At 40.6% G+C, this 18,015-nt stretch overlaps 1 protein-coding gene across 1 annotated transcript in view; it reads right to left on the reverse strand.

The window, feature by feature from the left end:
- The window catches only part of LOC109932411 (forkhead box protein N3-like), a 94,589-nt gene extending 78,162 nt beyond the window's left edge, over positions 1-16,427 (reverse strand). Inside the window, exons 1-3 of the mRNA XM_048600379.1 lie at positions 16,400-16,427; positions 11,661-11,771; positions 5,967-6,532 (exon numbers count right to left, since the gene is read on the reverse strand). Of these exons, the coding sequence (XP_048456336.1) occupies positions 5,967-6,518 (552 nt within the window). The 5' untranslated portion in view covers positions 6,519-6,532; positions 11,661-11,771; positions 16,400-16,427. The remainder of the gene's footprint in view (positions 1-5,966; positions 6,533-11,660; positions 11,772-16,399) is intronic.
- Between the last annotated feature and the right edge of the window lie 1,588 nt (positions 16,428-18,015).

Genomic DNA, 18,015 nt, shown 5'->3' on the forward strand with positions numbered 1-18,015 from the left:
CTGAGGAAGGGTCACTGGATCCGAAACGTTAACCCTGTTTTTTCCTTCACAGATGCTGCCAGACCTGCTGAGCTTTTCCAACAACTTTGTTTTTAAGCTCATTCTATGAGATCCACATGCTGACCTCATTACAATCACTATATCCTTTCTCATGAGTCCAAGAACATGGGCTTTTTAAGTGTAGCACCTCCCGGGGCGGTTTAGCACTGGATCAGGTTCCTCCAACTCTGCCTTTCTGATATAGCCAGCTCGTAGCTCACAGTAGCTTGCTTCTTGCACCTGGAGCGTCTCGGAAGAAATTAATTTTCTTCTTCAGGCAGCCAAGGTGTCGAAGCAGCGACATTTGCCGCATCCATCTCACATTGAGGTATCTTCAATGCTTGACTGAGAGGGAGATCCCACGGATTTCAAATTAGTCAGAAAGGCTGCTGAGGAGCCAGGCACATTTTGCTCCCACATCATTTGCAAGTTTGCAGCTTTGGTCCATGTGCTTCAGGGCCATCACACCTACCCAAACTTAATGTCAATGGACCTAACCTCATGTCGACCATGCCTCTTACCCACGCAGAGCCATTCTCGTAGTTCCTACCCCAAACTTTGTTCCCTGAAGTAAAAACTGTCTCCCTCGCTTACCAGAGTCTTGTGTCTGGCATGGAATTTCCGGATGCTATTTCACCCTTCCCCTACCCCTAGATCTGGGAAAATCACATCTAACCTGGTGTGCAATCTTCTCCCTATTAGTAACTCTGCTGGAATTACCCCTGTAGTCGCATGAGGGGTGGTCTTATTATCAAATAGGAACAAGGAACAATTTGGTATCTAGTGAAGCTGTAGGCTGTTTTCTTTTAAGCCTGTCTTCAAAGTTTAGACTGCTCTTTCTGCCAGACCATTGGATGATGGATGTTCTTATATGTTGAATGCCATTCAACTTTAGGAAATACTCAAATTCCCTGCTGGTGAACAATGCCCCCTTGTCTGTGACACCATTACCAGGAGTCTGCGTATGGTAAAAGTTGTGCGCAGTTTTTCTATCGTCGTCGCCATGTTTGACAAATGAACACGTCCAGACACGTTGGGTGGGCATCCACAAATGACTAATAACACTGAACCCAGGAAAGGACCTGCATAGTTGATGTGTAACCAAGTCATGGTTCACTTGGCCATTCCCACAAATCTGGGGGAGCTGCTGGTGCTAATTTTTGTCCTTTTTGGCATTCTGGGCACTGCCCAACCAACACGGCTATGTCTGCATCCAATTCTGGTAACCAGACAACTTATCACAAACATCTTCATTTTGGAAACCCCTGGACGACCCTGGAGGAATTCAGCCAGTATCCAGTGGCGACCATTGCTCCGGACGATCACTCACGGTCCCCATAAAAATACGCCATCCTCTATGTGATCTGGTCTCTCTGGGTCCATAAAGGTTTCAATTCTGGTAGTAATGGCCCTTTGGTGTCCCCCATCACCACCAGCTGTTTCAGTTTTGCTAGGATGCAGTTCTGCATCCAAAGTCTAATACTGGCAGCTGTGGCTGGCAGTGTGTTCAGAAAATTTAAAACCATTACGGACTGTTGACAGCAAGTTTGTTCAGAGGGTGCTTTTCTCTCGTTGCCACTGAAATAATTCCACACAAGCCAGTATCCGGTCACCAAGTCACCCTTTATTTACATGTGGAGAGTCCTCAATACTCATCTAGCTCCCTCAGAGCCAGCTTTCAGAATGAACAGGAGGTCTGACACTCCTGTTCTTATCCATCAGCCAGGGTTCCTTGACTGGGCCAGATTAACAGCCCCAATCAGGGAACTCATTCTATGATGTACACCTGGCTGACCTTGTTACAATCACAGTGTGAACCATAGCCAGGACTGAGGTGCAGCACAGCACAGCTTTCTCAACTACTATTCCACGGAACCAACTTGATTCCCAAGTGACATTGTACAATTTACATTAACATCAAGATGAAACCACTTTGCAGAAACTCCATATGAGAGGTGGCTGAATGGTTTCATCCACGTTCATAACATACCTATCATTATCTGGCACCACTGCCAGCACAGCACGCTGCTTTAGTAAGATTACAAGATGTGGATAGTATGCTCAATGAAAATGACATGGTTGCCAACACTCAAGGTTCCAGATATCAACAAAAAGTATGGAACAAAAAATAAGTGAGCATTTGGCTAAATTACACTGTTGTTGTAGAGGACATGTGTTTTCCACTATCACAGATTCTAACCAATGTGCTGAGAAAAGTTCTGGTAAAATTTACAGCTCAAAGTTCCCTAAATTTTATTGCCCCTTTCCAAAATATAATGAAGAATCATCAACCTTTACTGTAAATTACACCATTTGACAACGATTATATGGATTTACAGATGATTTTACCAAACTCCAACAGCATAAGGATATATTATGTGTGCTCAATTGTCTATCAATATATCCAATTCTTAACCATAATTGTTCAACTTCTCTTAAAAATGAGTTGGTTCGCTCAACAATGGATGCATTTAAATGCTTTATAGCCACCACTGTGGCAAAACAAGTTAGTTATCTCTAAATTCATTAGAATTTCTGTTCTAAATTTCTGCACTTGACCTCCAACTACAGCTTAAATAAATAAAACATTATAAATCTATGGTAAGCATTTGACAAAAACACATATTGAAGAGGATGTTAAAATTAAGAGTATTCAGTCACATTGGCTTAATTTTAAGTATCACAAAATATGATCCTTTCAAGCAATGATCCAGCAATCAATAACGCTACCAATCTTTCTTTCACACCAAAAGTTTGTTTCTCCTGTAAAATTCTCTCTGTCAAAGATAACACGTATGAGTTACACTTATTTTCACTTCACTTTGTTTTATACGCAGAGCAGTTTGCTACAGGAGGCAGAAATGGACAAAGACAATGCCACCTATGAGCTAAAGTGATCCTGCAAGTCTCAACAACAATGGAACAGATTAATTGTCAAGAGTTGACAAATAGTTAACACAAAATAACTGGAACTTGCTTAATATAAATAGCTAGAGAGTGTCAGCAAAGCTTTGTTTAGGCTGTTCTGTTAAGTGATTTCTCAGATTTTCTTTCCCAAACCAACTTGTATCTGTCTCAACCCATGGCATTACCTGCATTACAGAGATCTTCTAATAAGTCTATTGAACAACAAGACTTAGTAAGCAAGAGTCTGCCTTAAGGGAATGGTGAAACCCAGTAGGTGAAATGAAGCCACAACAGCATATGCCACAAAATGAAATATTCCAGAAGTAGAGAGTTCCCAGGTCAATGACTGGGAGAACGGTTAGAAAGTATTACAATAAGATTGAGATTAATGAGTTCAGAGAATCGGGATCCCCGAATTTTCCATGTTTACACTATGGGTTTCAAACTGGTGTTGAGAGATCAGGGTATTTCTCCACACAGACATGAGCAAAAGTACGATATCCACAGATTTTTGTTCTGGATATTTTTGTTACATTTTCTGATATTAAAAATACATGTTAGAGAACATTCAAAGTTGGAGAATGGCAGGCTCAGCACAAAGCTTGAAAACCATAGGTCGAGACAATTCAATTTGTTTCACTGACCTAGAATTCATTCAAAGGCAACAGGATTTATGTTGTGATATCTTGATCATTTAAGCAAACTACTTATTCAAGTATGTGCTTAAGGAGATCCACTGCAATTGCAAACATCAATATTAAAACATACGCAGATGCATGAATGTTTGTTTTAAATTAATTGGACTGTTGAAGAGACAGCTTTGAAATATGGGTGGGGTAGCTTTCACAGCAGCTGGACAAAAATATTACAAAGGCTACAGTAACTTTGATCCCAATTAGCCTTTCCTCTTGTAGATGTATGACATATGGACTGCAGTTGGGAGTTGGTCCAAAACCAATATGATAGTGAAACATTTAAATTCTTACCTGCATTTAATTCACACAATTTCAAGATTAAAACAAGATTAAAAGCTAAATCATTCCCCTAAATCCTAACCTTTTATTTCTTTATTTAACAACATTGAACCAAAAAGGAGGAAGTTAGACCTACATAGTAAAATGTTAGATGAAATGTTAGCGTAAGCAATTATTTTGTTACTAACTACTGTAGAATTTTGGTACAATCAGATGTTGTATATGTTACTTTATATACAAGCACACGTAAACTGTGCAAATATAAATTGTTTCAATAATGTTTTCTTCATAAAGAAATATAATTTCTTTAAGAAGTTGAATATTCATCAGGTAGATTCAGACTTTGCAATCACGTAAAAAGGGTGACAGCGGATTGTTTCCATTCTCTCCTGAACCTTATTGCTACTGACTACAATAGAAAAGATGGACTGCCAAGTCACTACCACAAAGCCAAAAATCTATCCAAGTGTTTCTACAGGTCTATATAAAATGCAAAATAGCCATCTGAGGGTGAAATACATAATATAGGAGTGACACAAATATATTTGAATTAAAGCCCTATATACATCACAGTTGAATAAAGTTATTCACAATACTTGCTGTGAATTTCCTCGAATGGAATTTGGCCAATTTGCACTGTGAGTCAGCTTTGACAATAGTGAAACTACACATGTGCAACTCAACTATTACTTTGATAGGTGATCCACATAGGGTAAGAGAAAGTTTGCATGGGAGTCAGCCAAGAGCCAAGGTTAGTAGGAACTGCAGATGCTGGAGAATCTGAGATAACAGGGTGTAGAGCTGGATGGACACAGCAGGCCAAGCAGCATCAGAGGACCAGGAAGATTTTTCTGAAGGGTCTAGGCCCAAAACGTCAGCCTTCCTGCTTCTCTGATGCTGCTTGGCCTGCTGTGTTCATCCAGCTCTACACCTTGTTTTCCAAGAGCCAAGGTTGTCTGCAGCCAGAATATAAACCAAAAAATCCAACAGTGACTTATGCCACTGTAGAACCCTAGACTCCAAAGGTACCTTTTATATAATGATTTTTTTTTTAAACTTCCCAATAGGTTTACAGGGGTGTAATTTGAAAGAGAAAATCAAAATTATTTTCTCCTATGTTTCCTCCTCTGGACACTGTATGCCACCTCATTTATATTACAGTGTTGCTTCTAGGGACAGAATAATAATCTAAAATGAAGTATTACTTTTCCATTCACTTTACTGCATCGTCTAAGAAAGTAGCAACAGAACATTAGCAGCCAGATGGTGGCTTGGTAACATCTAGTATTTCAGTTCTGGCTGCACTAGAATTAGCTCTCACCAATTCTACAGTACAGAAAATTGCTGGTCTTCATGAGCAAAAGAGAGAATCAGAGACAGGATGCAAAGATAAAAGCAGATGTGCCAAAAGAAAAACAGATCATGAAAAAAATCACAAAAACTAATAGTTAAAATGAGGGGGGAAAAATATAAATCGGAAAAAAGAACTGGAGAAGGAATATAATTTGGGATGATACACAGGAAAAAAAAGATAGAAGAAAGGAGGAATGAGAAAGAACACATGGGAAAGGGAGAGAGAGAATGCTGAAGGCAAAGACCAAATACCTTTTTCCATTATGATGCTTTATATTGTTCATTTTTTTTAAAGAATAAGTTAAACAGAATCGTTTTACCATATCTTCCTAACTTGGTCAGGTGCCAAAGCATGGTGTATCTAAGGAATATCTTTTTGTGTTTCACCTTGCAAAGACAGAGGAACTAGTGTAACTGGTTGGTTTTTATTTACCTCAATCCTATATTATCCTTGAATCTTTAACTGGGAAAATTAAACAATTTTAATTTACGGATATTTGGCAACTTTGTACATTTTATTCCTCCACACAAAGGGCCAAAAGGCCTCACTTTGTGACTTAAATTATCTCTAAGAGCCATTCACATAAAAGTAGAAGATTATATTTACTTCATTTTTCAAAAAAAAGTCAAAATCATAAATGATTCCAAGTGGTTTACATGGAAACAAGTATACATTACAATTGGACAGCTCACCTGACTCCTGTCCTTGTCTACTTTCTTGAAACATTTATTCAATGACAAATTGTGTCTAACAGAATTTTTCCACCCAGTTGGAGCATTTGCAAAGTAAGGGAAATGTTCTAGGATCCAGTTGTATATATCCTTAACAGGCAGGCGTTTGCTGGGTGAGTCTTCAATAGCCATAAATATGAGGCAGCTAAAAGAATAAGGAGGTTTACAGTTAGGGTTCTGCTTGGCATCATATGGCTGGTCAGAATGAGCAGGGGATGGTGGGGTATCCTCGTCAATATCCTGAACTGGGCTAACACTACGAAGCACAGTGTCCCCAAAACTTTTGAGCAGGTTCTTGCTCTCATGCAGCCAGTTCAGGTTTGTCAACTCTTCATCCTCCATGGCTACTTTTTCCAAACGGATGGCAGGCAAGTAACTGCTCGTAATGTCCAGTTCCTCAACTTCCTGGAACGCCTTGGTTAGCGAGCTTCCTGGGTAACACTGGCTCAGTCCACTCGAAACACTAATTCCAGAGCCTTCTGGCTTCTTACTGGGAGGCATGACGGGACCCATTTAGACAGAGGCTCCTAATGAAAGGCAAAATAGAAAGAAGTTAGGACAGATGCATACAACATCAGTAATGGATTCACCCTCCCTCTCTCTGTCTCATCTACACCAATAACTTTGACTACAAATGGAACTTCAAGTCCCTTGAGCCTCTAAGCAGGAAAATTATATCATGACAGTAAAATAATTTAGTTACACTGTTGCTATAGCAACTCACTGCTCTGTTTGTGCGTTATTTGCTTATTGCAAGTTTAATCTACAGGGATTTGACTAGCAGTGTACTGTGAATTTTTTTTTACACTTTGCAGCCAACTTTTCGCCTAACATTTCCTGTAACCTTAATTTAGCATTCAAAACACTGTCTGAGGCGGTGATAGAAAAGAAAAAAAACACATGAAACGGGGAAAAAATAACTTTGTTTTAGGCATTTTACATAATTAAAACTTGAGGCATAATTCATTTGGATGACAGAAACCACATGTTTGCACTCAGATGTTTAGACTCTAACAAAACTGCAATGAATTTGGTCATATATTGGTGTAAGCAGGACATTACAACTGCCTTCACTGTACAAAAATATGGAACTCCCCTGGTTGCCGACACAAGGTCCTAAATCGATTTTCCGTCTATGCAGCAAAATACAGAATTCAGGTGGTCTGGCTCAGTACCCAGCTCCAAGCAAACTATTGTTTCAATTCCCATATTGGCTGAGGTTACCAATAACGACTCTCCTTCCCAACCTCTCCCCTTGCCTGAAGCATGGTGACCCTCAGGTTAAACCATCAACAGTCATCTATCTCTAATGAGAGAGCAGCCCTTTGGTCTGGTAGGACAATGGGGACTTTAATCCTGCATATGCCAACAAATGAATGCGGTTCATCTCTAATGCTTCTGAAATCAAAGGGTCTAGTAAAGTTTGTGTGCGTACTGTGGCTACCTTAAGATACCAATGTGAAATTAGAACAAAAGAAACTGGGAAAGAAAATTTAAGATTAAGATTGTTATGACTAAAGCTGAAGGACTGCACTTTCATTTTAGTCCACTACTACATGGTCATAAAATAAAAATACTTTTCCCAGTTACCAGTTAACTAACTTGTCTATATCAGGTGCCAAATAAAATGATCAATTTTTTAAAGAAATATAAATTATTTGTTTCTTATGAAATCAAAAATGTCATTCAATCCAAATGCAATAACTGGTTAACATATACAGTTGATAAAATGTAAGTATAAATAACCCAAAGCACACACATGCAAGCACACACTTCAGCGGAGAGAAAAGGAACAAACTTTCCCTGCAGAGGGGCACAATAAAAAAACGAAATACTTTCTGGCCATTAGCTATTCTTGAAGGCAAAAATTTTTGCTCAAGAAATACAATATTGGGGAATTCATTCAAGTTACCTTTTTAAAAAGAACAAATTGGTTGCATCCTGAACTCAACAAGAGTGTTCTCTTCAAGAATACAGATCAACTAGACGGCCCTTCCTCACAGATTTCCAGTCCATCAACTAACCACAGAACTCTCTGTTCAGTCACTGTTCAAAACAGGCCCTGAGCAGGGACCTACAGTAAGTGTTGCTTCCCATTTCCATTTGTATTTCTACGAATTGCCCTGATGAATGCAAGTTAAAAAGCTTCAAAGTAGTCTTTCTTTCAGCAATACCAAAAATAAAATACAGTTGCATGAGTTTTAGAAGGTTAATCAAAAAGAAATCTCCAATATCCACCAGTGATCAGTCATCAACCTCTTTTAATGAAACCACTCTAGGTATTTCCACAAAACCTGAGATAATCCATTTTTCTACAATCATTCAAAACTTTAGCCTCCAAGCATTATTAAATGCTAGGCATCTTCAATACAAGATAGTAGGAACTGCTGATGCTGGAGAATCTGAGATAACAAGGTGTAGAGCTGGATGAACACAGCAGGCCAAGCAGCATCAGAGGAGCAGGAAGGCTGACGTAATGGGGTGGTGGTGGTGGTGGTTTGGGGGGGGAGGAGGTGGGGGTCAGCGCAGGTAGAGGAGAGGAGAAGGGGATTCTGAAATAAATAGGGAGAGAGGGGAAGGCGGATAGAAGATGGATAAAGGATATCGTCTCCTTTATCACTGTACATCTTGAAAAATTGATTTGAAAACTTTGTTTATAACCTTCCACAAAGCCAATGTTGAATAGTACAAGTTAGAACTTAATTCCGTGCAATATCTTTTTTTGCCATGAAGCACATGTTCAAGCTCATTTGCTTGTCTAGGTCCAACTGCTAAGGAAGGAACATGCAAACAGAAGTCTACAAGGTACTTGTTTGTGGTCATGAGCTGATCTAGTGAAGTAGCCTCAAAACCTCACATTATTCCTCAAGAAAATCTAATAATACTTTGTGCAACATGAAAATGACAAAAGGTGTGATTCTGAAGTTTTTCATCTTGCATTCAACAGGATATCCCAATGTAAGTGGAAACATTTATACAATATGATAGGAAAGGGATGACTGTCTGGCAAGTGTACTTTAGTCTGTAGAAGCTTTACCAATGTGATGAGAGAAAAGTGGGCCACATGTTCCAAAGATTGGCACATCATATCAAACAACATGCCCCTTTGAATGTTCATAACAAGCAAGGTATTGAGTGTGCTTAACCAGTATGCAATTGCAAAACTTTCAACACAGTCTAACATTAGATGTAATTCCAAAATTAGACAATATTTGCTGCATAATCCTGAAATGTGCAAAGAATTATATTGATAATCAATTTAGGATGGTCAGTCAGGCTTGAAGTGTGGTGTACTTGCATGTGCTGGAAGCTGTGTGTATTGGTACACAGAGTCCTGCTCTTTGCATACAGGAAGAACATGTCCACAATCAGGTTCACTCAAAAATATACACAATAGCCATCATCTTGTTAATTTCTCAAGTTAATGGCTTGGCCAATGAAAACTTAGCAGAAATGGCAGTTAATGGTCAGTCATCATTAATCAATGCTTTATTCATGACAATGCTTGTACCAACTGGAGCCCCTTGCCAACCAAACAGCACTCATCTCTAATACAGTATAAAATTTTGTTTTCCCTACACTTTCATATTTCTTGTCAATTGTCCCCATGAGTGCAAGACCAAAGGTTTGATAAAATGTACCTTTTTTTCTGCAATTCTCAAGTTCAACATTCCAAACACCTAATCTTAAATGGAGTGCTCTTAACTGATTAATTAGTGGAATTTTAAGCTAACTTTTCTTTTACAAACGATGTTTCAGAATAGTTTAGCTTCTATCTTCATGTGTGCATTCTAATCTTTAATTTGCTCTACAAAATAAAATTTTAAAATTTTTTTGTTTTTGTGTTTGCTCATCAAGTGCTTGTGAAAATGCTTTAATGTGACGGTTGCTTTGACTGACGATTTCACTCTGATGTCTTGTCATGAACAGCCAATAAAGAACTTCACAAGTTAGTGTAATTACATGATGGTAAAGATGTCATTCCCTCCAGATTTCACACTTGGAGATCAGATGTACATTTGCTGTGCCACTGACTACAAACGCTGGCCCAATAGCTAATCATTATCATTTTGCTGTCGATATGATCTTGGCTGCTACATTTCTTGCTACATTTCTTAATTGGCAATGGTAGCTACAGTTCAATTGCAAATACTTCGTAGGTTGTTACGTGCCATGGAACTTGAAAGGAACAAAATGACAGTGCTTCTTTTTTAGGCAAGAGGTGAGCTGACATGAGGGCCAACAGAACTACAGCAGAGTTTGGGTCTAAATATTTAGAACGGGAGTGGAAGATAACAAAATTAACAAAACAAACCAGTCCCCACACACAGGAAACAATACTGATTTTAAAAGACCAAAGAGAGAAGTAATTTGAGTACAAGTATAAGAATGTTTTGCAGCAATAATACAGGGCATTGGTGAGACCTGCACCTGGAATACTGTGTGCAGTTTTTGTCTCCTTATCTGAGGAAAGATATTCTTGCTATAGAGAGCGTGAACTGAAGGTTTTCTAAATTCATTCCTGGGATGGCACAGCTGATGTATGAAGAGACATTGCTTCAGTTAAGATTGATTTCACTGGAGATTAGAAGAATGGGGGATGGGTCTCAGAAATCTATAAAATTCCAACAGGGATAGACAGGTCAGATGCAGGAAGGATGTTCCCAATGGTGGGGGAGTCCAGACCTAAGGGTCATCATTTAAGCATTTTAGAACGTAGAACTTTTAGAACTGAGATGAGGAGAAAATTCTTGATCCACAGAGTGAGAGTCTGTGGAATTCACTACCACAGAAAGCGATTGAGGCTAAAACTTTTTTATTCTTCCTTTCAAAATTGACATTTCTACATTTGCCCTACATTAAACTCCATTTGCTACAACTCTGCCCTCTCAATTAACCCACTAATATCTCTTAGTAACCTGTTGTTGTCTTCACTGCTGCTTTACTATCCATTTTTGTGTCATCAGCAAATGTGGCAACCACGCCTTCCATTCCTTCATCCAGGTAATTCTTAAAAATTGTAAATAGTTGGGATGCCAGCATCATATCCTGTAGCAAAGCACGAGTTACATCTTGCCAATCTGAAATTGACCCATTTACACCTACTCTCTGCTTCCTATAGAGAGCTTGCCAATTTTCTATCCATGTCTGTATGCTGCTCTCTGAACCAATGACATTTATTTTCCACAATATTTGGAGTGACACCTTGTCAAATGTCTTCTGTAAGTCCACATATAGTACATCACCTTTATCCATAGCAGAGGTAACCTCCTCAAAGAAATCAAAAGAATTAGTCAGACATAATCTTCCTTTTACAAAAAAGTTGTCTGATTATCTTGAACGGATCCAAGTGCCCTACTATAACTTCTGTAAATGACAGCTTCTAACATTTTCTCTATGACAGATGTTTAGCTAACTGATCTGTAGTTTCCTGCTTTGTCTGTCTCCTTCCTCATGTCACAACAAGTTCAACTCTGCTATAACTGGAAGTGGACAGGGGACTTATGAAAGAATACACGTGTGCACACAGACAGAATAAAAACAGAAACTGCACGGTATGAAATATCCATACCATGGTGGCAAAAAGTAAAAGGCAAATCTCAAAATCAATACATATAGCACTATCTCTGAACATATTTGTGTCTTTTAACTCACCATGATGTAAAATGACTTTTCTAAGTGATTCCTTTCAGACAAGCTCTTCACGTGGGTTACTGCATGCAGAAGTGACCAACTATCTTGGCTCAACTTGGGTGACTTACAGGTCTAGCAGAGCAACAGGTATATGAAGCATCAAAATATGGAATATAAAACACAAACACAGCTAGTGTTAGACTGTTGCTGTTGCACGTCTCTACAAGTCTCGCAGCTCCCCTTGATATTCCTATCCAATTGCCCGTTTTCCACTTCAGCAAACAGTGTTGCCATTCTGGTCTAACTGCGAGGAACAGTTCAGAGGAATAAGAACTTCACAATCGAACCAAATTTCACAATAACTCAGGATGCATTTTAAAAATAAGGTCAAACTGGGAGAATCAAGAAACACTGACACGCTTGATATGTGAGATTGGTACTCTGTCTGAGATTGGCTGACTCAGCACAAAGCAGGCCCTTTCATCTCTAAGGTCCAGCAACGTGATTCGAAAAACAGAAGTTGCTGAAAAAGCTCAGTAGGTCTGGCAGGATCTGTGAAGAAAGGTCAGAGTTAATGTTTCGTGTCCAGTGACCCTTCCTCAGAACTGATGGTAGTTCGGAGAAAAGTTTGTGTGTAGAAGTTGGGGGTTGGCGGCGGGGGGCGGAGAAGAGGTGGGAGAGCGGTGGTGGGGAAGGTAAGGATTAAATCATAGGTGGGGATAGAGCCCAAAGAGAGAGAATAGCAGTTGGACAGACAAAGGAGTTGATAACGATCTGGCTAGGAGGGTGAATAGTTGTGAATGGGACTGTTTGTGGCAAACAATAGGTAGTGTGTAATGGCAGGCTATGTGATAACAAAGCTAGATGTGTGGGTAGAAGACTAGGACGTGGAAGAGTTCAGGCCCTAAAATTATTGAACTCTATATCGAGTCTAGAGCATTGCAGGGTCCCCAAGCAGACAATGAGGTGTTGGTCTTCCAGTTTGCTGAGCTTCACTGGAACACTGCAGCAAGCCTGAGACAGAGATGTTGGCCAGGGAACAGGGTAGTGCGTTAAAGTGGCAGGTAACTGGAAGCTCAAGGTATTTTTTACGGGCAGAACGTAGATGTTCTGCAAAATGGTCACCGAATCTATGCTTCGTTTCCCCAATGTAGAAGAGACCACATGGTGAGCAGCGAGTGCAGTAGACTCGATTCTGAGAACTGCAGATGAAGTGCTACATCACCTGGAAGGTCTGTTTAGGCCCTTCGATAGTGGAGAGGGAGGAGGTAAATGGCCAGGTGTTATACCTTCAGCGATTGCAGGGGAAGGTGCCACTGGGCTGTGGGGAGGGTGTCGCGAGTGAAGAAAGAGTGGATGAGAGTGTCCCAGAAGTAATGGGACCTGCAGAAGGTGGGCAAGGGAGGGGAGGGGAATATGTATCTGGTGGTAGCATCTTGCTGAAGTGGCCGCTCATGGTCTTCTGGATGCAGATGCTGATGGGATAGTAGGTAAGAACAAGGGGAACCCTATCTCTGTTGCAGGAGGGAAGAAAGGGGGTGAGGGTGGAAGTTCGAGAGATAGGTTGGACCCAGTTGAGGGTACTGTCAACAACGGTGCCGGGAATCCTCAGTCAAAGGAGGTGGTGAACATTTCAGAGGCTCCCTTGTCAAAGTTGGGTTCATCGGAACATATGCGACAGAGGTGGGGGAGCTGAGAGAATGGAATGAGGTCTTTATAGGAAGGAGGATGCGAGGATGCAAGGATGCATAGTCCAGGTACCTGTGAATTTATTGTGGATATTAGCGGCCAGTCTATCCCAGAAACAGAAACAAAGATGTTGAGGAAGGGAAGGGAGGAGCCAGAGATAGACCAGGTAAAAGTGAGGGCAGGGTGAAAATTGGAAGCGAAATTGGATGAATTTTTCCAATTCCAGACAAGAGGGGGAAACTGCACCGACGATATCATCAATATATCAGAGAAAGATATGTAGGTGGGGGCTGGAATAAGACTGGAACAAGGAATGTTCCTTGAAGAGTCAGGCATAACTGGGGCCCATGCAGGTACCCACGGCCACCCCTCTGACCTGAAGAAAACGAAAGGAGTTAAGAGAAGTTGTTGAGGGTAGGGATGAGCTCGGCCAAGCAGAGAAGGGTGGTATTGTATCAGAGATAGTAGGAACTGCAGATGCTGGAGAATCTGAGATAACAAGGTGTAGAGCTGAATGAACACAGCAGGCCAAGCAGCATCATAGGAGCAGGAAGTTTCGGGCCTAGACCCTTCTTCAGAAATGGGGGAGGGGAAGGGGGTTCTGAAATAAATAGGGAGAGAGGGGGAGGCGGATAGAAGATGAATAGAGGAGAAGATAGGTGGAGAGGAAACAGACAGGTCAAAGAGGCGGGAATGGAGCCAGTAAAGGTGAGTGTAGGTGGGGAGGTAGGGAGGAGATAGGATTTCACAAGCTTCAAAATCTCCCCTCCCCCTACCGCATCCCAAAACCAGCCCAGCTCGTCCCCGCCTCCCTAACCTGTTCTCCTTCCCACCTATCCCCTTCCTCCCACCTCAAGCCGCACCCCCATTTCCTCCGTACTAACCTCTGCTTGGCCAAGCTCATCCCTACCCTCAACAAATTCTCTTAACTCCTTTCATTTTCTTCAGGTCAGAGGGGTGGCCGTGGGTACCTGCATGGGCCCCAGTTATGTCTGACTCCTCAAGGAACATTCCTTGTTCCAGTCTTATTCCAGCCCCCACCTACATCTCTTTCTCTGATATATTGATGATATCGTCGGTGCAGCTTCCCCCTCTTGTCTGGAATTGGAAAAGTTCATCCAATTTCGCTTCCAATTTTCACCCTGCCCTCACTTTTACCTGGTCTATCTCTGGCTCCTCCCTTCCCTTCCTCAACATCTTTGTTTCCATTTCTGGGATAGACTGGCCGCTAATATCCACAATAAATCCACCGACACCCACAGGTACCTGGACTATGCATCCTCTCATCCTCCTTCCTATAAAGACCTCATTCCATTCTCTCAGCTCCCCATCTCTGTTGCATATGTTCCAATGAGCCCAACTTTGACAAGGGAGCCTCCGAAATGTTCCTTGACCTGTCCGTCCTCCCTGGACTGACCTATCTCCTCCCTAACTCCCCACCTACACTCACCTTTACTGGCTCCATTCCCACCTCTTCGACCTGTCTGTTTCCTCTCTACCTATCTTCTCCTCTATCCATCTTCTATCCGCCTCCCCCTCTCTCCCTATTTATTTCAGAACCCCCATCCCCTCCCCTATTTCTGAAGAAGGCTCTCAGCCCAAAACGTCAGCCTTCCTGCTCCTATGATGCTGCTTGGCCTGCTGTGTTCATCCAGCTCTACACCTTGTTATCTCAGAGAAGGGTGGTGTTGGGTGGGGAGAGTTCAGGCCTTTGCTCCAGGAAGTAGCGGAGAGCCCCAAGGCCATCCTGGTGGGGGTTGGACACGTTAAGGAATTGCACATCTATGGTAAAGAGGCAACGGTTGGAGCCCGAAAACTGAAAATTTTGAAACTGGTGTAAAGCATCAGAGGAATCACAGATGTATGTGGACAGAGACTGGACTGGGGAGAAAAGACTGAGTCAAGGTAGGAAGAGATCACTTCTGTGGGGCAGGAGCAGACTAAGACAATGGGTCTGTCCAGGCAGTCCTGTTTGTGGAATTTTGGAAGGAAGTAGAAGTGAGCAATGTGCTACATTATCTGTAATAATCACTGAATAGGCTAATGTGCTGAATTCTTTTTCATCTGCTTTGACCTCAAATCCTAAAATAAAAGACTAACAGAACTGAAAGCTGAAAAGACCAAGTCTTTTTATTTTTGTGCTTTTAAAAACTGCAGACCAAAAACACAAAGGACTAAAGGATTGCTGCATGTTTTGAGAGCAAGTATTCTGACACTCATGGCAAGCGTCATTTAAACAGCTGTTTGAACAAACAGGAATTGACGATTAGATTGCAGACCAACTACAGCAGATAGGTTCTATTTGCTCAGAAGTAACTGAACAGCTTGTGGCTGGCAACAAGATACAGAAAAGTGATGAGATCTCCCAAGACAGAAGCTGTCTCTCTGTTCTCTGCAGTCAAAACCAAATTTAAACCTGAAGAATACCCAGTTATAATTATGATAACGTGACATTATTTTGAAGAACATACAGTCTCATTGGAGGTCTGGCCAATTCAAATCTCAACAAAATCTGAAATGCAAACTAGACATTTCTCTTTTTTTTGCAGGAACTGCTTTGTACACTGCTGCATTTATTAGAACAGTGACTACAGACAATGAATTATTCTTTTGAAGAATTAAGTGCTTTGTGACATCATATATACAACACAAATTCCATGTAATTTTCTCCATACACAACTTGCTTAAATCATACTGTGTTTCAGCATTTAGTAAAGTTGAAGATTAAAGATTTGAAATGAAAATTTAATTTTATATATACAGATTTGCATGCTATCTGTACATGTAATCTAACATATCTGGATATTAGTATTTACAGTCAAAATGACTGCTCCACTCAGCACTCAGAAAGTGACTTCATTAAACACAGTAAGCCTGGCAATAAGTTAACTGGTCAAATTCCACAAATATTTAATCCTACAACTTTGATCACAACTGATCATTTGTTAGAAAGTAATTTACAAAAATCAAGTGATTATTCTCCCGCTCACCCTCCTCAATACTGGAAAAAACTAAATGAAAAAGTGGTGAATTCATTTCTAAAGAAATCTTACAAAATTTTTACTACTTACACTGCTAGTGTTCTTAAACAGGGCTGCAGAGCAAGAACAGCTTAGCTGTATATTCCAAACAACCTTAGCAAAACACAACTGCAAATCCTCGAATAAAAGGAGGCAGGCTGCCCCTGTTTCAAGCAAGGATACTGCCAAACGGTCATTTCAACCAAACAGAAGGCTCATATAATGACAACCACAAAACTCATTTAAAGTCTGAAAAAGCACCTAATGAGCCCATTCATGGTGATGATAAATTATTCACCACCACCACTGATCCCTCTTGGGTTCAGAAAAGTAAACTTTAAACAAGAGACGCCAAGCCCTCACTCCAAAGAAGGGGGGGAAAAATCTCTGCTACGTACTTCATTTAGCTGTGGCTTGCTCGAGGACTTTGCTACCTGACAAAGTTAACTGGTTAACCTCTGGAATTTTTTAAGGGCTAACCTGTTCAATTCATGCTGTTTCTGATCGATTTTTGTCATTTTCTCAATTTTAAATAGCAGTGAAGATATGGGAAAGTAATGTAAGTAGAAAACAGATATAAAACAAATTCTGACCAGCTGCCACGGAGTCAGCCAGCTGGATTCCACCACCATTTTGCTCCAGGGTGTTGGCAACAAACTTGTTTCACAATAACACGTCTTTCTCCAGTAACCTGTTTAACAAACAGGCTCATCCTACAAGAGATTGATGAAAATCCTTGCCTTCCTGCAACATCCCTCTCTTTATCAGAGCTGGATTTTAATAACACTTAGTGTGATGGCATTTTCACTTCAGAACTAAATTACAGCACAAATAAACCCTGCCCAGTATACAATGGGGAGTTAGAATAAACAAAATAACTCTGGGATCAACTGTCACAATGAACAACAGCTTTGCAAAGAGAAGTAAATGGAAAAGTCTGTTCTTTCAATTAATTCACTATTAACTTTTGACACAAAGCTGAATAAAGCATAGGGCAATTATGAATAGATGCATAAAAACAACAATGTGTGCGCTATCCCACAGGGCTACTATATTTCAGTCTGGAAAATAAACTCATTTTACAACAGGGCACAAATTGCATCATATCCTGGATCGATTTAGTCATTAACTTAACTCCTTCAGTACTGGAAGATCACAAATATTAAAAGAATAAACAAGTCATTTTCCAATTGAACAACTTCCAAGTTGGAAAACAGCAAAATTAAAAAAGATATTTTTAATCAACCTGTTCAGACGTTTAACACCTCTGGAGCAGATGGGACTTGAAAGCAGACCTTCTGACCCAGAGGTGGTGACATTATCAGTGCACCACAACAGCTTCCTATACTGCATTCAAATAATGCCTTTCATATCTTTCAGATACCCTTAAGTATTTTACAACCGATTACTTTCCAAACGTAGGCACCACTACATAGGACAGGCAGAAAAATCACAGTGAGATGCTATCCCATTCATCTTGTCAGAAGAAGTTGAAAAATAAATTTTGGCCAGGTCTAAATAAAAATAAAGACAAAAGTCGTCATTCAATTCCTACAAAAAACTCTGCTCCCACAACAGTCATTGAGGAGCCAAACCAGACTGCTTGCAATCTTCATGAGTACCACTTGAAAGGTCAGCATTCATTGCTCATTCCTAATTGCTCTCAA

The sequence above is a fragment of the Rhincodon typus genome, chromosome 8 (genome assembly GCF_021869965.1).
Source record: "Rhincodon typus isolate 14 chromosome 8, sRhiTyp1.1, whole genome shotgun sequence".
Classification (NCBI taxonomy): domain Eukaryota; kingdom Metazoa; phylum Chordata; class Chondrichthyes; order Orectolobiformes; family Rhincodontidae; genus Rhincodon; species Rhincodon typus.